Raw genomic sequence first — 20802 nt, 5'->3', positions numbered from 1 at the left:
GCTGACTGCTATAGTGTGAATGAGTTTATTTATGTGACTTCGTGCTTTAATAAAAGTCATTTTCTGAAGGCAGGAGGTGAAAATCCGACAGCATGGTGAAGGACCAGTTCAGAGAGACCGATGTGGCTAAAAAGATGTGAGCTGTTTGTGTTTTAATGGAATTATTTAAGCATTAAACGTGTAGCACGTCTTCTAATGTAAATTACATGTACAGCTTATAGATCTGATCTGATCTGATCACACTGTGTCTGATTGATTTAAATATAGAATGTAAATATCTGCAAAAATGTGTAATTAGTAGTAAAGACGATCTCATAAATGTATTACACATGTTGCATGTCTTATAATGTACACAGTTTACAGCAGCTGTCATGTTGTAGCTGATAATCGAAGTCATAATTAGCAATTTATTGCCAAATTTAGTGTATAATGTATACCTATTTGTTGAACTTAACACTCTTTAAACCTTAAACCATGAAATATTGAATGTTTTCTGTCTTTTTCACTTGCAAATTGTTTAATTCACTGCACAGTAAATAAACACTAACTATTGGCAATGGAATTGGACCAGGGGTGCACAAACTTTTGCACAAGACTGTACACACAAGACTGTACACACATGTCCACATTTTATATTTATACACACACACACACACACACACACACACACACACACACACACACACACACAATGCATATGGACACCAAACCTAATCATTGAGTTCGTGTATTTTAGCAACAACCACTAACAGGTGTATAAATACAATAATGTAAAATAAACTTAATGCCTCCAACTTTGAGGCATTGGTTTAGGGAAGGTCCTTTTCTATTCCAGCATGACTGTGACCCTGTGCACAAAGCAAGGCCCTTAGAACACGGCTTGATGAGAGAAAGAGAACTTCAGTGGCCTGTGCACCGAGCCCTGACCTCATCTACATTGTACATCTTTGGGATGAATTAGAACGTCGATTGTGAGCCAGGCCATTTCTTCAAACTTTGGTGCCTGACCTGACAAATACTCTTCTAAATGAATAGGCACAAATGACCACAGACACACTACAAAATCTTGCTTTGCTTTTATATCTGTGAGGTAGTGGTCTGGCTGACTCAGTATTAATGGATATGGCTCGTGGTCAGGTGTCCACATACATTTGGCATATTTTGTGACCTGTATAAAAGGTTTGCTGCAGTACGTGAGGATGATGTTTGTATGACTGTTATTACAGAAGCCATATCTGCTTCGGGATGAAGTCGGCGGAGCAGATGCGTCAGCAGGCTCATATTCAGGTTGTCAGTAAGAACCTGTACAGCCAGGACACCAGCCACACCCCTCTGCCCTATGGAGTCCTGGACCACCGCATGGTACCATCTTCACCCTGATCTTCTCAATTTACTGTAGTTGTGGTTCTTTTACTCTCCTGCTCTCTCTTCTCATCTTCTTGTTTCTTCATCAACCTTCTTCTCCTCCTCTGCTCTCCATCGCTGCCTGTTTCTCATGTCTCCTCTCGATCTCTTCATCAGGGAACGAGTGAGAAGGACCGTGGATGTGAGACGTGTGGTAAGAACCTGGCCGATTGTCTAGGGCATTATGGGTATTTGGATCTGGAGCTGCCCTGCTTCCATATCGGCTACTTTAAAGCCACCATCGGCATCCTGCAGGTACGAAACACCATCTCCACCCACCATATAGCCAAAAAGTATATGCAGCCCTGACCATGATCTTGTTGGGTTTTCTTAAGTATTACAGAGTCCATACAGTGGTTCTCTTTATTGCTGTCCAAATACATTTGACAGGACTTATTGTGTGTGTGTGTGTGTGTGTGTGTGTGTAGATGATCTGTAAGACGTGTTCTCGGATCATGCTGAGTAAGGAGGAGAGGCAGCAGTTTTTGGATCATCTGAGGCGCCCCGGTTTGCCCTACCTACAGAAACGAGGTCTGAAGAAGAAAATCTCTGACAAGTGCAGGAAGAAAAGCGTCTGTCTGAACTGCGGAGCCTTTAATGGTACATTTAACTGTTATTTATGTATAAAACATGATCCTAAAGCCAGAGAACATGCCAAACTGCACTTTGCACATAGACAGTAGGACTGGTCTTCTAATTCTCCGATTTCAATCCTCTGATTCTTTGAGTTTGATCCTTTATCTCTCTGATTCAGATCCTCTGATTTTCTGATTCTGATTTGGATTCTCTGATTCTGGTCCACTGATTCTGAGTCTCAGATTCTGATTCTCCTATTCTTTGATTCTGATCCTTTGATTTTCTGATTCTCACTCTTTGATTCAGATTATCTGATCCTCAGATTCTCTGATTCCAGTCCTCTGATTTTTTGAGTCTGATTCTTTAAGTTTGATTCTCTGATTCTTATCCTCTAATTCTTTTTCTCTCATTCTTCGATTCTGATCTTTTGATATTTTATTCTTTTCTGACTGTTTGATTCTGATTCTCTGATTCTGATCCTCTGACAGGTCCAGTAAAGAAATGTGGTTTGTTGAAGATCATCCATGAGAAATATAAAACTACCAAGAAGGTGGTGGATCCCATCGTCTCTGATTTCCTGCATTCATTCGACATCGCCATCGAGCACAACAAGGAGGTGGAGTCTCTGCTCACCCGAGCGCAGGTACTCATCCATTCTATATTATTTTATTTATTTATTTTGAGTAAGTAATGTATTCTGATCAGCTTCGCTGTGGATCCAAGGTCTGTACCTGGAACACTGGACTCAGTGGTGTCAGGGCATCACAAACTCACTTATTACTCACAAGATGATTTAGTGTATCTGTGGATAGGAGTACAGTTTATGGGTGAATGTGACTTCCTTTCACTTTAATCTGGTCCTCTTGTGTGAGTTCTTAAAAATAAAAGAGGGGCGCTCGGGTGGCACCATGGTCTAACGCCACTGAGGTCTCAAGCTCTCCAATTGCAGGCTGTGCTCTCGACCTGGTCAGGTGTCCATCAGGCATAGATAGCTGCTGCACAGTTGCAAGTTCTGCTGTCTGGTTGATGCGTCTGCACTTGTGATGGATCGATGACTGACTGCATGTCTAAGGGGGTGCGTGATAGTCTCGGCTCTCTTCTGCCAGCGTGGGGTGGTACAAGTGGCAAGAGAAGTGCTGTTTGTCACCGACGTCAATTACGTATTAACACTGCATGCTCTTTCTGTCCCTCTGCAGGAGAACTTGAACCCTCTGGTGGTGCTGAATCTTTTTCGTAGAATCCCCAATGAGGACGTTCCTCTGCTGCTCATGAATCCGGAGGCGGGGAAACCCGCGTACCTGCTCCTCACCCGTCTCCTAGTCCCGCCCCTCTGTATCCGCCCCTCTGTCGTCAGTGACCTCAAATCAGGTACCAACGAGGACGACCTGACCATGAAGCTCACCGAGATCATCTTCCTCAATGACGTCATCAAAAAGGTACATGATAAAAATTTGGGTTATTTGGGGTATCTGTGTGTGAAAGTTAATGAACCCCTGGTACTTATTAATGAACTTCTGACAGCATCGCATGACTGGAGCTAAAACTCAGATGATCATGGAGGATTGGGACTTCCTGCAGCTGCAGTGCGCTCTCTACATCAACAGCGAACTTTCAGGAATCCCACTCAACATGGCGCCCAAGAAGTGGACCCGCGGCTTCGTCCAGAGACTAAAGGGCAAACAAGGTAGGGACGATACAGGACGTTGGAGATGATGTGCTGGTCGTCGTTTCGTTTATATGAAGCCTGTTATAGTTGTTGAAGGCGCAAGAGGTGGAATTTTGCCTCTAGTGGTTATGATAGGAACTACAGCAGCCTTAGTGTTACACAACGCAATATTTAGCAAGGGAGTTTGGCATGTTTTCACTTGATCAGTAGCAGAAATGTGAACAAACCCAACTTCCAGAAAAGAGGGATGTTTAGCACTGTGTTCCATTAGCTTTCCTATTAATGAGGCAATCGAGGACACAAATTGTTGCAGTTTTGCGAATTATTTGAGACTTCAGCTGCTCAACAGTCCAACATTCAAGTTTTTCTGGCCTTGTGTTGCACAGACTGAGATTTCTCTTGATTCCTTGAATGTTTCCACAATATCATGCATGGTAGATGGTAACAGACCTATATTATATGTCGTTTTATTAACTGATTAACTATTCTCAACTGAAATTTGATTATGATGTCCAACTAGCTCATGGTCAGGTGTCCACATACTTTTGAATGTGTAGCGCACCTTATATAATTGTGTTTACATAAAATCAAGAGATTTATTGATCTCTGTTTTCAATCAGGACGTTTCCGTGGTAACCTGTCTGGTAAAAGAGTGGATTTTTCCGGAAGAACGGTCATTTCTCCCGACCCGAACCTGAGGATCGACGAGGTCGCCGTTCCCGTTCATGTCGCCAAAATCCTCACGTACCCAGAAAAGGTGAGTTTAAAGCGTCGACTCTGATACACATCGGAGCTCGTCAAAGAAACACTGTTCATACGGACTAGGTAAAATTGACTCAGTGATTCAGTGAGTCATATTAACTGACTTGGCAAGCAGTCGACTCTACAACGTTTCCAATCTACTCCTTGTTTAGCCCAATGTCAATAACGTTCAACCTGTATGCTGTAATATTTTACTCTGGCAGCTCCGGTCTTTAAGACAGGCTTCACTTGGGTCGATTGTTGTAGTTGATTCTGGAGTTTCCGTTGCCACTTTGACCCTGACCAGACATGACTGAAATATTTAGGTTTAGATGCGTCTTTCTTTGCGGTGTGCAGATGTTCTGTAAACGTACACCTGGGTGCAGAAACGGTCCAGTGATAGGAGAAGTTCCTGGAAGGACTGAACCTTCAACTCATCTGCTGGTTTGTGTTCTTCAGGTAAATAAAGCCAACATGGAGCTGATGAGGAAACTGGTGAAGAACGGACCGGACGTTCATCCTGGAGCTAACTTCATCCAGCAGAGACACATGCAGATGAAGAGGTGAGGGTTCACATTATTTTTCTGATAGACAGCAAGGATCAGAACAATCACCCGGTCATCCAGTCCACGTTTCCAAGCATAATCATTCCATTAGTTTGTGCCTTCTGGAATTGAAGTGTTTATTCCTGTACGTGTGGAACCCTTGTGTGGGCTTCATTTTATTCTGCTTGTGCTTTCAGGTTCCTCAAGTACGGCAACAGGGAGAAGATGGCTCAGGAGCTGAAGCTTGGGGACGTGGTGGAGAGACACATGATTGACGGAGACATCGTCCTCTTTAACCGGCAGCCGTCCCTGCACAAACTCAGCATCATGGCGCACATCGTGAGTTACGCTCTCAGCTACATTCAAGAGAGCTCATCCTCTAGAGACCACAAACTTCTGGACATTTGCTGTATTTAACATACCGACATAGATACACACACACACACACACACAGGCCAGAACATCGAGATTATGAAGGTGTAAGGATGTTCCACCAAGTACTAAAACTTATTTTTTTCCTATTACAACTGTATAAATACACACACACACACATATGGCCAAAAATATGTGGACATTCCTAATTACTGAGTTGCTATCAGGTGTATAAAATAAATCTATGCTTGCAATATTGTGGCAGGATTTTAGGGAAGGGCTTTTCCTGTCTTAGCACAAAGCCTGGTTTTATTTAATAAGATTGGTGTGCAGGAACTCCAGGAGCTTGCACAGAGACTTGACCTCAACCCTACTGTGTAACTTTGGGATGAATTGGAATGTTGATTGTAAGCAATTCCGTACGATCCAGCACCTTTTGTATAAGTGATCTTTTAACTAAATTCCCACATATGCACTCCCAAATCTTGATCAGGTGTCCACATACTTGCATGTTATCCCATCATCTGGTCAGTGTGTATTTAAGTGTATAGTGTAACAGATGAGCTACAGTCAGTAATTGTATACCCACAAATTCTGTGCAACACATGTAGTGTATTCTCTGTATCAGGCTCGTGTGAAGCCCCACAGGACGTTCCGTTTCAACGAGTGTGTGTGCACACCGTACAACGCCGATTTTGATGGAGACGAGATGAACCTTCACCTGCCGCAGACCGAGGAGGCCAAAGCCGAAGCTCTCGTACTGATGGGGGTAAGAACCGACACACACCGTGGGGCCCGGCCCCTGTACCATTCGGCTAATAGAACCGGCTGATTCATGATTTTATTGGCTATGAGCAGCTGATCAGGCACTCGTAATGCGCATTTGCATGTGTATGCATGCATGCTGCTCCCATATTTAGAGGTCACCACATCGTATCTGACCTCTGCACTGCGTTCTGCTCTCTTTTTCTCCACAGACGAAAGCTAACCTGGTGACCCCAAGGAACGGGGAACCTCTGATTGCTGCTATTCAGGACTTTCTCACAGGTTTGTGGTCTTTTTGAGGTACATTAACACTACTCTTAGAAGTAATGTCGTTACTATGCTCACACACTACTTCATGCACTCCTGCGATTTGGGACGCTGCCATGGTTGAACAGCCTGGAGCAGGAAGACTCTACGCTCTATTTTCTACCTTAAACATTCAGAAAATAAACATGTACTTTTGATAGTTGACCTCAAGATGATTGTGCTACCAACCAAACGGCAGGAATGAAATATGAGGCTGTATTTCTGTGTTAAATTAATAAGTAAATTATACAGAGGAGCTACTGAAATGAAATCAGATTACAAGACAATTTTCACACACACACACACACACTCCTACCTAATGACAGTAATTACAGGTTTGTTTGCTTGTTTGACAGTTGCGCTTTCAGCTTGCATTTAGGTTCACTTCTGTGTGTGTGTGTGTGTGTGTCACACAGCTGGTTATCTTCTCACCCTAAAGGACACGTTCTTTGATCGAGCTAAAGCCTGTCAGATCATCGCCTCCATCCTCGTGGACAAAGATGAGAAACTTAAAATTGCTCTCCCTCGCCCCACAATCATCAAGGTAGTCATCACCTCTCTCTCTCTCTCTCACACACACACACACACTCTCTCTCTTTTTCTCTCTCTTAATTAAATTCAAAGAGCTTTATAAGCACAACTGTGTTGCCAAAGCATGGAAGTGATAGATGTATGTATAAAATAAAGGAAAGAAGGTTAGAAAACATGTGTGTGCAACAGATAAACATTATCGGTGTAAAGGTCCGTCAGAGCTGTGTGTGTGTGTGTGTGTGTGTTTGTGTGTATCAGTCAGGGTCTCTTTGACTGTTGCATGCAGATATGCACTGTGTTAGAGGTTCTAGAGGTTCTTTGATGTCAAGGATTGTGTTCTGTGAGGGGGGAAAAAAAAAGTGGTGTTTATTGAGCCAGATGTTTTTTTCCAAATAGAAAACATGATGCAGCATTGCTTAGCCAGCGCTAATATGTAAGTGGGGAAATGTTTCCAAAAAATTAGACGCCTTGATAAAAGTGTACAAAAGGCTATGACGTCAGACATGGAGGCCAAACTGCAGGGCTGGAGAGAAACCCTGGCGGATGGATGGATTGATTGCAAAAAGCCTGTAATAATATAACATTCCCACAATCCTGGTGGCATCTGTGGCTGCTGGGATCCAGATTTAGGCAAATCCTGGTGAGTTTTAGCTGCAAATCAGTTCTTTCATGTGACCCTGGTGAAACATTCTGTTGCTCTGATGTCCAGTTCTGATGCGTCATCATCAGGATTCAAATCATCTGCAGTTTGAGCCACAGTTGATCTTCTGTTGGTCCATACCAGACTCCACAGCTTTCATGTTCTCTGGCATCAGTGAGTCTTGGCCGCCCAACAACCTGTCGGCCCAACATCTAATTACCACGCACATTATAGGGCGGTGGTTTTAATGTTTTGGCTCACCAGTGTGTATAAATGTCCATTAATACATATACATTGTGTGTGTGTTAGCCCGTGTGCTTGTGGACAGGAAAGCAGATCTTCAGTTTGATCCTGAAGCCCAGTAAGAGCTGCCCAGTAAAAGCCAACCTGAGAACCAAGGGTAAACAGTACTGCGGCAAAGGAGAGGACCTGTGTTCCAACGACTCCTGTAAGTACTCATTCATTCATTCCTTATTCACTTGCTGACTTATTTATTTACTCAATCATTATTTCACACACTTGCTTACTTATTGACCCATTCATTCAGACACACTTCATCAATTTACATGCTCACTTATTCATTCACTTGTTAATTTAACAATGTGTAGAAATGTAGAAATGAAAAGTGTTTTTGTGTGTGTGTGTGTGTGTGCAGTCGTGGTGATACAGAACAGTGAGTTACTGAGTGGCAGTATGGATAAGGGCACGCTGGGTTCAGGATCTAAGAACAACATCTTCTACATCCTGCTGAGAGACTGGGGTCAAGTGGAGGCAGCCGACGCCATGAGCCGCCTGGCTCGAGTCGCCCCCACCTACCTCTGTAAGAGCAGAGCGTGTGTGCGGGCATGTGTTTGTTCTTCTCATCTGGTGTGTGTGGGCATGAATGTTCTCAAGTGAATATTTATACGCGCTCACAGCCCGGGTGCTATAAAAATCATACAAGCAAATACACGAGTTTATCAAAGCAAATATGTGAATTATTTATATTATAAACGACAAAAGATACAGCAAAAAAAGTTCTTTTTTTCCACTATTATGGCCTTGATGACCAGCTGCAGTCGTAACTACTTAATTCCCATCATATCCTTGACCGCAGCGTGACTCTCCACACGTGGTGCCGGCTGGTGTGAAGAAGCCAATCGACCAGCGTGGTACGAGTGGCAGTGGGATAGCGAATGGGAAATTGAGTAGACCGTGCATGTAGAGGCGGTTCACAAAATCAGCCTGGAGGACCAAGTTAGGTCTTACATGTACACAATGCCTGTGGTGGCCACATACTTTTGGCCATTTAGTGTAAACCACATGCAGTTTAAGACCTGTGTGAGCTGCTATGTAAGAAAGTGTGTGTGTGTGTGTTCTAGCCAATCGAGGGTTCTCTATTGGGATCGGGGACGTGACCCCTGGACAGGGGCTGCTGAAGGCTAAACAGGAGCTTCTGGATGCCGGGTACAAGAAGTGTGATGAGTACATTGAGGCCCTAAACACGGGTAAACTACAGCAGCAACCAGGCTGTACTGCTGAGGAAACACTGGAGGTAACACACACACACACACTCACATTGTTTTGCTGTTTGTTTACGTAGTTTGATGCCACATATGTCAGAGTTTGTTCCTGCAACCTTTTATGCCCGATGACCCCATTTTACCAGCTCAACAGTGCCACTCTATACCCTGCACAATCTGAAAGAACAGTTCCTATGAACCCTTTCATAAGCCGATATGACAGAATGTTCTTATGTAAGTGAAATTAGCTTCGAGTGTCCCAAAAAACATCCCAATAAAGAACCGAAGGACTTATCAAAGCAAAAGCACTAAAGTAGTAAGAGCTTGAGCACAATTATAAATAGATCCTACAGAGAGTAGAAGTAACGTACGTACAGTGTGCTTTCACTTCACAACTACAGGGTCACGCTGCCTCTATAAGTGCTCGCTGCAGAACAAACACTGAACTCTGGAACACTAGACCTAATTCAATAATTGCACGATAAAACCTTTTGTTATTAGACAATCATGTGTGTAAAAATCTCATTAAACAGCAGTATAGGGGGATAATAGAACTTGAAACTTCACCAGGGGTGTCAAAACTTTTGCAAAAGACTCTGGTGTGTGTGTGTGTGTTTGTTTAGGCACTGATCCTGAGGGAACTGTCAGTAATCAGAGATCACGCTGGCAGTGCCTGTCTGAGAGAGCTGGATAAGAGCAACAGTCCTCTCATCATGGCTCTGTGTGGATCAAAAGGTACTTACACCCCACTCCCCTACTGTAATCTCCCACTAAATAAACCCACTCCCATATATACACTCTCCATACTCCCACTATGCTCTATACTCACTCCATACTCACTATAATCTATACACTATACTTTATGTTCTTTTTCTGGAAAGTCCTCAGTTATTTCAGCCAGACAACAGCACGGCTTTGTAGACACAGAGTGCATGTGCTTGACTGGCCTGTCTGCAGTCCAAATCTGCTTATATTGGAAACAGTTCGGTGCGTCATGAAAAGGAGAATCGGACAGCAGTGATCATGGACTGTTGAGCAGCTGAAGCCTCGTAACAAGCAAAAATGGAGTTTCCAAATTATTAAAAAGTCTAATTTAATAGGAGAGCTGATGCAACAGTGTTAAACACGCCTCCGTCCCACGTTTTCCAGAAATGGGCTTTGTAATACTCTTCGTCTCTTCCTGCAGGTTCCTTCATTAATATTTCTCAGATGATTGCCTGTGTGGGTCAGCAAGCTATCAGCGGCTCTAGAGTACCCGACGGATTTGAGAATCGCTCCCTGCCTCACTTCGAGAAGCACTCGAAAGTAAGAGCACCACTTTAGAACAGAGTCTTTATTTATAATGAAGTGCTGGTGTTCATTCATGTTTCTCTACAGTTATTTATGAGCTCACTTGGCATGAATTACTGACCCATGAATTATTATTAACCCAAATTGACGTACAGTTGTGACCATATACCATGCCTGCAATTAAGGGTTAACAGACCTCGTTCAGGGGCCCAACAGTAGTACCTTGGTGGTGGTGGGTATTCAACTGACAACCATCTGATCCACTAGTAGTTCTGATTCACCTTCTACAGTTCCTAATGGACGTGTTAATCTTCCTCTGTGTGTGTTCCAGCTTCCTGCGGCTAAAGGCTTCGTGGCGGACAGTTTTTATTCAGGTCTGACCCCCACTGAGTTTTTCTTCCACACAATGGCCGGCAGGGAGGGTCTGGTGGACACGGCCGTCAAGACAGCCGAGACTGGATACATGCAGGTAACACGCACACACACACGGTCTTTCCTGACCCGGATCAATTCTGCTGTATGTATTGACCTGTGTGTGTGTGTGTGTGTTTGCAGAGGCGTTTAGTGAAGTCTCTGGAGGATCTGTGCTCTCAGTATGATCTTACCGTACGCAGCTCCACCGGCGACATCATCCAGTTTATCTACGGAGGAGACGGGCTCGACCCCGCAGCCATGGAGGGCAAGGATGAACCCCTGGAGTTTAAAAGGGTGTTGGACAACATCCGGGTACACACACAAACATGAATACACTGCGTGTAGACTGGACAGGCAGATGAGACAGGTGAATATGTAGATGTGTGGATGTTTTTGGATCACCCCTGCTGTCTCGTCTCTCTCTCAGGCCGTGTACGCCTGTTCTGATGAACCTGCTCTCAGTAAGAACGAGCTGGTGCTCACGTCTGATTCCATCATGAAGAGAAGCGACTTCACCTGCTGTAGAGACACTTTCCTCCAGGTCAGATCATTAAATCATCATTGCTAGCTCACTCCATCGAGGGGTGGGGGGCTACAAACAGAACAAACACTAAAGCTGAAACCTGTCAGATAGCAAGACGCTGGATGAACAGGCGCTGAACTGCGTTTTGTTTACATTGTGCGAATTTAATCAGGAAATCGACACGTTTCATTTTTACTGACGGCTTTTAGATTTTTATTTGGTTTATTCTCATTCTGTTTAATGTTGTGCTGATTTATTCAGGAACCTTGGTCACTCCTGGATTGGTTTTGGACTACTAGATAGAGATCTTAAAGCACAGAGCCACCACTGCCACGATTATCATAAACAGAGTAAAATTTAAAAACTGAAAGAGCTATAAATGTGGTTACAATGCTTCAGATTTCAGTTATGATGAAAAACCTTCTGGTGTATATGGCAAATTATAATAAGCCAAAAAAAACTGCCTGAAAAAGCCAGTGTGGAAGAGCTTCCTACACCCAAGAGACAAAGTAAATGTAATGTGGCCTGTAGTTCTACATGCTTCCACTAACAGGCAGCAGCTGCTTATCTCAACCCTGCACAAGGCGTTGGATGGAAAAGTGACTACAATTATCATCCAGAGTTACCATACAGACTGACCGGCTTTAGCACTTCTTATTTTAATCATCAATAGTTCCAGAGTTCAGGATGTAAATCATATAAATACATAATAAAGACTTCAGGTCTGGGCTCCAATGATGGAACTCTGGTGGAGCAGTGTCCGCTGCAGAAATGGACTGGCTGTGTTTACGTTGTGTATTTGTAGTGGGGAGGGTCAATGGTCAGGATTAGGATTCCTTATCGCTGCATTAATTACTGCCTCCTCTGGATGGTCGAGGCGCCCGCACAAGGGACCTCGGGTGACTGTGGATGGCAGTGCGAGTCTTTTCATAGGTGACATTGCACTCTGTAGGACCGTACCTCACACAGATAAAACAGAAAGTCATTGGCAGCCCCTGACAGTCCACGATTTGGGGTGGGGGGCAGCAGCGGGAGCATGCTTTCAATTAGATACGACTAAATTGGTTGAAAATCGATTGGTTCAAATCGATGCCTCATCTCCATAGATATCTCTAGCTGTGCTCTTAATTGAAATCAAGCTGTTGAAAATGAATTGAAATGCTATTTCTAACCGTTAGCGTTCATCATACGGTGGCTCCCTGTCCTCACTGTGTGTTTCTCACTGTGTGTCCTTATTTTGAAGACAATGACTGGTACTGGCGCTCAGAAGTTTATAGAGGTAGTGTGTGTGTGTGTGTGTGTGTGTGTGTGTGTGTGTGTGTGTGTGTGTGTGTGTGATACAGTGGGTATCGTGCTGGCTGTATAAACATGCTTGAAATAACCCAGCACCAGTAGCACCAGCATGACTGCAGCATGGCACCATGTTGTGTATTAATTCTGTACTGGTGAAGATGGCATCCTTATGGTGTGCGTGTGTGTCGTGCATGATAAAGCCAGAAAAACTGGACAACTATCTCAGCACTTCATCTACAATAGTACTTGAGATGCCAAAAGTATGTGGACACCTGAGCTAGAGGCTACTGGTATAAACATGGTGTTATAAGGAGTTGATTGGTGTCTCGGCCCTTAGAAATAAAAAAATCCCTGCTCAGTTCCTTTAATCTGTTGGTCTTATGTTCCATTTCCAAATGATTGATGCCGCTGTGGTCCTGGGACACTCAAAGGTTTATGTGTTATTACATTTTTGCCCTGATCTATGGCTTGCCACACTTGACAATGGAGATCCACAGACAGTTCCTTGGTTTGTTTTTTTGTCCTGACAGTGTAGTGTAGACCCAAGTGTTCGTATTTACCAACCTTAATGGTTTAGGGACTAAAAACAGTTCTAAAAGTGGAATTTTCTGGTCATTTTCTCTCTTCAGCTCAGCAACCATGAGGAGTTCCTTGTTGTGTTTTGTGCTTTATAATGCACCACGTTTTTAACAGGTCTGTACTGCAGGCAGGCCAGTCTAGCACACAATAGCATGTTGAAATAAGCATGGACGTCTCCGATGAATATATCTTGAAGCAGCATGTGTGGCTCCAAAATGTGTGATGCCCTCTTAGATGTACCCATGCCATGGGCTCTGATTCCCCCGTGATACTCGGACAGATCCGAGCAATCCGGATAATTCTTATCTGACCTGGAGAACGCAACTTCTATTTATTTTAATAAACCACTTGAACGGTGGTCCATCTCAGACGTGCACTTCCTTGGATGAATTTTGGAGTCCATGGGCTTTTTTCCCTCCATATTTTTGTTCCCAGTGCTGAAGTAGTGCCCTGCATAATAAGAAACCTAGGATGGTTTCGGAGTGCGCATGCTTTAGCGTGGTGTTGAGCGTTGGTTACGAGAGCGATAATGTGCATTTCCTTCTCCTCCCTTAGGAAATCAAAAAGTTTGTCAGTGGTGTTGGAGAGAAGATCAAGAAGACTCGAGATAAATATGGAATCAATGATAACGGATCCACGGAGGTAAGAGTGAACGTATATGTATTTCCTATAACCCCCCCATATTTCTCCAAGTCTAATAATTGCCAGTCCCCCTTTTCTGCTGCTTGCACCACCCCCACACTGGCCTAGGAGAACCGAGACCTTCGAAATGCACACATTGAGTGGCCGTATCTTTTCACCTGCCAGTGACTGAGACTAGCAGAGAGCTTAAGATGTAGCCGGTAGCTTTACACGTGCCGCCAGAGGAGGCTTTGGCTCGCCTGCCCAGGCCTTCCTTTGTCAGCGATCTCAAACATTTCAAACCATTTCCAAACAATTAATTAAGCTCATACGAATTTACAACCAGCGCACAATGAAGTTCCATGGAGGTGTAATCACCAGACAGCCTAGCCTAAAAAAAATATTGAGTATGTTTGTGTGTGATGGGCTCTTTTTTGTGTTTTAGCCTAAAGTTTTGTACCAGTTGGACAGGATCACTCCCACCCAGCTGGAGAGGTTTTTGGAAACGTGTAGGGATAAATACATGAGGTAATACATGCAGGGTGTAATATTTTACATCTTTGTTTGCCCTGATTCTCATTTTGATGAAGCATTACAGCATTCGTGTGGTGGTTCTAACGAATGAGAGGTTTGAATAAATATTGGTGTTTTTAAATGAATATGGGTGTGTAAGGGCTGCTGACGTTCTACCCTAAATCTTTAAATGATGAGGACCACAAAAAATTGAAAGTGTGATTGTCGTGGTTTGTGGTTTCCAGAGCTCAGATGGAGCCGGGTTCGGCTGTCGGCGCTCTGTGCGCTCAGAGTATTGGAGAGCCAGGAACCCAGATGACCCTGAAGACGTTCCACTTCGCTGGTGTTGCGTCCATGAACATCACCCTGGGAGTGCCTCGCATCAAAGAGATCATCAATGCGTCCAAAAATATAAGGTCAGACTCGCACTGTCATTTACACTCGAGTTGAGACGGGCTTTTAGAGCCTGGAAGAAAGCTTTGGGGTAGAAGACATTTGCAGAGTGGGAGGTGGTGCGCAAACCTCAGTGTTTATATTATGTATCCAAGTTATTGTTTAGTGTTTTAACTGTACAGATTTATTTATGGTTTTACTTTCTGCTTCTGAGCAGCACTCCAATCATTACTGCTCATCTGGACGTGGAGGACGATGCTGATTTTGCTCGACTGGTGAAGGGAAGGATCGAGAAAACTCTTCTGGGAGAGGTAACAATCGCTGCCCAATCTTAGTTCTTTTGGTGTAACTTTCCTCCCAATTTAGCCCTTTCCAATTCCCAATTTTAAGTCCTTTACCCTTTCACCGCCCCAACACATCAATAAAATCTGTGCTGTGTTAATAATGATGTGCTAGGTGATCGTAGATGCAGGTGATGGACTTCCTACTACTACATATTAATGATCGTGATCCAACAAGCTTATAGTCAAGTGTCCACATACTTAGAAAGTTTGATCTGTTTGTTGTATATGATTGGCTTGTATAGCAGTATTACTGACTGTGTGTGTCTGTGGGGGGTAGATTTCAGAGTATATAGAGGAGGTGTTTCTGCCTGATGACTGCTTCATCCTGGTCAAACTGTCTCTTGAGAGGATTCGACTCCTTAGACTGGAGGTAACACACACACACACACACCCGACCACACCCGACCACACCCAATCTTCCCCACACACACATCCTACATGTGGTTGCCCCCTTTTTGCTTTCTTTTATTTTTGCATATCTGTCACTTTTATTGTTGATTTTGTAAATGTTACATGAACAGTTGACCTGCGGAACCTTAATTTTGCATCTTGGCTTTATTATTTCGTTTATCAGAGTAAAAAGCTCTTCAGCAACTACTGTGCAAAAAAGTAATTGCCCCCTTTAGTTACCAGGACAACCAGTTAACCTCATGTAATCAGTAATTGCCTTGAATTAGACTGGAAGCGCTCGGGCTTAATTACTGCTTCCCTGTTCACTCCAAACAAGGATCAGAGGGCATCACAACTCAGACATGAAATCATCAAAGACCCAAAATAACATTTTCTTGCCTTTTATTTATTCATCCATGCATTTCATATTCTTCCATCTATCCATCACGGCATCCATCTATCCACCCATCTCATATTATTCCTTCCATTCATCCATCACTCCATCCATTAACCCATATTTCCTCTCTCTTGCCCGCTCCCTTTTCCTGCTGTGTAATTTTGGATGACCCCCTCTCCGCTCTCTCTCTGTAGGTGAATGCAGAGACGGTGAGGTACTCCATCTGTATGAGTAAGCTCAGAGTGAAGCCGGGTGATATCGCCGTTCATGGTGAAGCTGTGGTCTGCGTTTCTCCTCGGGAGAACAACAAGAGCTCCATGTACTACGTCATGCAGTCTCTCAAACAGGAACTACCCAAGGTACACTGTCTACACAACATTCCGATTCAGTCCTCAGATATTCACTTCCACCTCTGACAGTGTGTCAGGCAGACGTTATTTACACCACACGCACACTAGTAATGCAATAATTCAAGTACCATTAGTGCTGTATTAACCGAACAGTGTAGTGCAGTAGTGTGTGATTTGAGACACAGACCATTTGAAATGCTCTGAGCTTTTCCTACACGAGGTCGAAACCACTGATGCATTTGATGCACTTTCATGCCGAAATTCCCACGTGCTTCTGGCCCAGTGACGAGTGGATCTGTGTACGATGAGCACTGTGTGTAATTGTGACATGAATGACTGTAATAGTGTTGAACCTTGTGTGTGTGCGCGCGCAGGTTGTTGTACAGGGGATCCCTGAAGTCGCTCGCGCTGTGATCCACATCGACGAACAGAGCGGGCGACAGAAGTTCAAGCTGCTGGTGGAGGGAGACAACCTGCGTGCTGTCATGGCGACGCACGGCGTCAACGGCAGCCGAACGACGTCCAACAACACGTACGAGGTGTGTGTCACGAGAACACGTCACCTGCTGTTGTACAAAATATGAAGGAGCCTAATTCAGGCAGCAGCAATGAGGAGCCCGGTCGTTGTGCCCGTTCAATGCCTACCCAGATTGAAAGCTTTTTGGGTGCTTGAGAGATCGATGGTGAGGAAGAGAAGGTCTGAGAGGGTTTCTTGTCATTGCTGCTGCGCCAGCATGGCGCGACTCGGCTCTCCGAGAATTCACCACTGTCGACAGGCGGGTGCTAGTCAGCAGCTCTCCTCAGCCAGAGGAATTGTAGAAGAGCATCAGCGTTTTGCGGGTAAAGCTAAGGTGCTATTTTGTGCTCAGGTGGAGAGAACGTTGGGGATTGAAGCAGCCAGGAGCACCATCATACACGAGATCCAGTACACCATGGTGAACCACGGCATGAGCATCGACCGTCGCCACGTCATGCTGCTGGCGGACCTCATGTCCTACAAGGTGAGATGATCCAGCGCTCTACTCAGATCATCCATATTACTCAACCCTGCGTCATCACCACTGATGATCAGTACTGGAATGCACTGCCCTGAATCATCAGATCACAAGCCACACAAGTCCATCCAGCATATGGTCAAAAGTATGTGGACACCTGACCACAGACTGGCTGGACATTTTTAGAAGCATTTATAGCGTCATTCACTTATTCCTTTACAAACTCAATCACTTAAAGATAATTAAGAGCAACCATTCCACCTACTGCACTTTTTTTATAGGGTAGGAGGAAACCAACCTATCCCAAAAAACTTACACTGACAAAAGAGAACATACAAAATTACTAACAGGCCAGCTGCAACACCTGATCGTCATGGTCAGGCTTGCCGTGTGTGTAGTCGCAAAGCAGAAATGCACAGGGCAGCACATGCTCACATATTCGCTTCCTCACACCTAGGGGCGTCCAATCCACCTTCTGCATATAGTGGAATTGGTAAGGGCCAGATTTGAAAGAATGTACTATATGATATAGAGATGGACCGATCGGGGTTTTTGGCACCGATTCCGATCTCCTTTCAGGCCGATAGCCGATTCCGATCGGGAGGGATGGGGGATTAGCAGTAAATAAACTTAAAAAGAGCCTCACAGTAAAGATAAACCGGAGTAGCGCGCGTGTGTGTGTGTGTGTGTGTGTGTGTGTTTGTGCCTTTAGAAGAGACGCTTTGTTCACAGTATCGCTATAAGTGATTCATTGATTCATGAGTTGATTCGTTTTATGTGAAGCGTAAGTTTCTCTTCTCAGTTATCTCTCCGTGTTTACTGTTATTAATTAAATGTCGTGGTTGTAAATAAACACCAGCTACTACAGAACATTCTGTGTGACTCTCTTACATTAAAAAGCTTCATTACACTGATATTACCACAGATCTGTAACCGACCGTCAGACTCGTTCCGTCTAAGGAGTTAAAAGTTTCTAAAAGTTCAGCAGATGATCCTGAACTAACGAATTTGCTAATGAATAAACTTTTGCCTCTGATTGGCTCTGTAACGTTTTCTGTTCTCATCTACATCACAAGTAAGAACCGCTCACGATTTACCAAAGTGAACCAGGAGTTTATATAACGTGCTGATAGAATCGACTCAGATGTGACCGGGTTGAATTATCTTTTTAAAGTAAATATTACAATCAGCAAAATTACATCGTAAGAGCTTTCACGATGGTTTCTGTACGATGGTTGATGAATGGTGATGCGATGGTTGGTGCTTCGTAGCTCAAAGTCTGGATCGATCCACTGAGCTGTTAACTTAACGTGGTCTTTATATATCACACGATCGGATCGGCTACTTTTAGGAAATATCGCCGATAGCATATTTTGATTAAAAATCGGCCGATACCGATTCGTAGCCGATCGATCGTCCCATCTCTAATATGATATACACCTTTAGTCATAGATAATAGATGATGAATTTTAAAGGACTACCCATAATGCTTTTAGATAACCCCACCACACCGTAGTGGTTAGATACTGGTACTGACTATTTCTGGTAGTGGACTGAACGATGAGGGTGATTTTAATGTTCTGTCTCGTGTTATTCAGGGAGAGATTTTGGGCATCACTCGGTTCGGCCTGGCGAAGATGAAGGAGAGCGTTCTGATGCTGGCGTCGTTCGAGAAGACCGCCGATCACCTGTTTGATGCGGCGTATTTTGGACAGAAGGACTCGGTGTGCGGTGAGTTGACAGATCCACTCATGTTTGGGATGAATTTTTTTGTATTGTCATTCTTTGTCTCTTATCATGAAAGTGCTTTTCACAAAGATTTAGATTTGTCTGTGGGAATTTGTGCCCATTCGATCAAACAAGTGAACATTTGTGATGTCAGGCAAAGATGTTTAACGAGCATACCAGGCTTGCAATCAACATCCTAATTCATCCCAGAGGTGTTTCATGGGGTTAGATTTAGGGCTGTATGTGTTGTGATGTTGATAAGTCTGGTTAAGTAATGAACTTGTTTGTTTCTCTCTGCCCTTCTCCTCCCCCCAAATCCGCCCCGTGCCCCTCTCCTGTGTACAGGTGTGTCGGAGTGTATTATAATGGGAATCCCTATGAACATCGGTACTGGGCTCTTTAAACTCCTACACCGAGCTGATAAAGTTGCTCCACCACAGAGAGCGCTGCTGTTCGATACCTCCGAATTTCACATCCCTCTCGCCTCCTGATGCATACACCAACACTCACACAAACACCAACACTGTCGCACCTCCCCTCACCTGCTGATACATACACCAACACTGTAACACCAACACTGTCTCTCTCTCACACACACACACACACCAACAAAGTCCCACACCTCCTGATGCATACAACAACACTGTCACACCAACACTAACACAAACACCAACAATGTCACACATCTCCTCACCTCCTGATTCATACACCAACAACATCACACCAACACAGTACACCTCACCTCCTGATACAAACACTATCACGCAAACACCAACACAGTACACCACACCCTCCCTTCACCACCTGATTCATACGCCAACACCGTCATAGAAACAACACCTACTACACACATCTGCTGGGTCATGAGCAGTCACGGATCTCAGCATCACACAGTAATTTACAATCTTACATGATCTATGCTCGGTAATGTATTTATATATAATTATACAGTAATTATATAATTAATAATAGTACTGTATTTACACACAGGTGTTTGTGTGTATGGTTACATGTATAGAATAGTGAAACCGGATTTACAGAAGTGTTTCTGTAGTGTGTTTTATACACACACACACACACACACACACAGTAACATGACAATCTCTCATATTGTGAATTTTGTTCCAATTGTGAATAATTCTGCTTCATCTGTTTGTTTACATTATATTTAATATCTGATGAGCTTTGATTTCATTTAATTAAACATGTAACTGTTCTGTTGTAAAGAGGAAGGTTTAAACGCTGATCCTCGAGTTTGAAGCTTCAGATTTCTGTATATATGTATTAAACGTGAATAAAACGTATATATTAAAGGCTAGCGGAATGGCTGGACTGTTTGTACAGGATGCGCCGTCATGTGGTGTTAGCAATCCCTAAAGTCAACATTCAGTAAATCCACTGAAATCTCTCTGCGTAAAAGAACAAGGCCAAACATCAACACCCACAGAGTGCCCACAGAAGAAAGATTTGGTCATTCCTCTCTGTGGAAGCAGATTCTCCTCCAGTCTCATGTTGTTTTTGCTGCATTTCCCTTGAAGATCTATACATGTCATCCATCAGACAGCAACTGATGCAAAATCCAGCCGCAAATCAGGTTTCCAATCTATACGAACGCTGCCACATCACCCAGCTGCTCTCTCTCTCTCTCTCTTCACAGTCTTCCAGTGGCTGCTCACATTCAATTAAAAACGATGATTGTTGCCTACAATGCCAATAAAACGAGCAGTTCTGTACCACACACCCTTCAAGCCACGTCAAGGCTCGTCTTCATTCTCAGGGAAGAGCATCCAAGGCTGGTATAGCAGCAGACACACCAAATTTGTATAAATGTATACTATAGGGCCAAAAGTATATGGACACCTTTTACAAAGTGGTGTATGAAATTACCACTAAACTGCCTCTGCTGGGCCCCAGAACAGCGCTC

At 43.9% G+C, this 20802-nt stretch overlaps 1 protein-coding gene across 2 annotated transcripts; it reads left to right on the top strand.

Annotated features, from left to right (window-relative positions):
- The first annotated feature begins 82 nt into the window (after positions 1–82).
- On the top strand, positions 83–20196 carry polr3a (polymerase (RNA) III (DNA directed) polypeptide A). Of its 2 annotated transcripts, XM_063002695.1 has the most exons (32): positions 83–136; positions 1227–1362; positions 1522–1659; positions 1833–2004; positions 2469–2623; positions 3177–3416; positions 3502–3664; positions 4267–4403; positions 4847–4950; positions 5130–5271; positions 5933–6073; positions 6282–6351; positions 6792–6919; positions 7856–7994; positions 8202–8366; positions 8908–9080; positions 9672–9783; positions 10235–10353; positions 10670–10807; positions 10894–11064; positions 11180–11293; positions 12519–12554; positions 13703–13789; positions 14214–14296; positions 14527–14697; positions 14892–14985; positions 15296–15388; positions 16000–16164; positions 16530–16694; positions 17025–17156; positions 18749–18881; positions 19224–20196. In XM_063002695.1, the coding sequence occupies exons 1-32, from the start codon at positions 93–95 to the stop codon at positions 19367–19369; spliced, it is 4206 nt and encodes a 1401-aa protein (XP_062858765.1). In that variant the 5' UTR covers positions 83–92; the 3' UTR covers positions 19370–20196. The 2 variants fall into 2 exon arrangements, with proteins under 2 accessions (XP_062858765.1, XP_062858766.1); XM_063002696.1 differs by lacking the exon at positions 12519–12554.
- The last annotated feature ends 606 nt before the right edge of the window (positions 20197–20802 follow it).

The sequence above is a fragment of the Trichomycterus rosablanca genome, chromosome 10 (assembly GCF_030014385.1).
Source record: "Trichomycterus rosablanca isolate fTriRos1 chromosome 10, fTriRos1.hap1, whole genome shotgun sequence".
Lineage (NCBI taxonomy): Eukaryota > Metazoa > Chordata > Actinopteri > Siluriformes > Trichomycteridae > Trichomycterus > Trichomycterus rosablanca.
This window is presented reverse-complemented; position numbering and strand designations above follow the sequence as displayed.

What these genes read in the sequence shown, in the direction of transcription:
- polr3a (XM_063002695.1), top strand. Translation starts at nt 93, where the DNA reads ATGGTGAAGGACCAGTTCAGAGAGACCGATGTGGCTAAAAAGAT. An exon ending in TCAATGACGTCATCAAAAAG is followed by an intron (nt 3,417 to 3,501) that starts GTACATGATAAA and finishes AACTTCTGACAG; the next exon opens with CATCGCATGACTGGAGCTAA. An exon ending in TATTCAGGACTTTCTCACAG is followed by an intron (nt 6,352 to 6,791) that starts GTTTGTGGTCTT and finishes TGTGTCACACAG; the next exon opens with CTGGTTATCTTCTCACCCTA.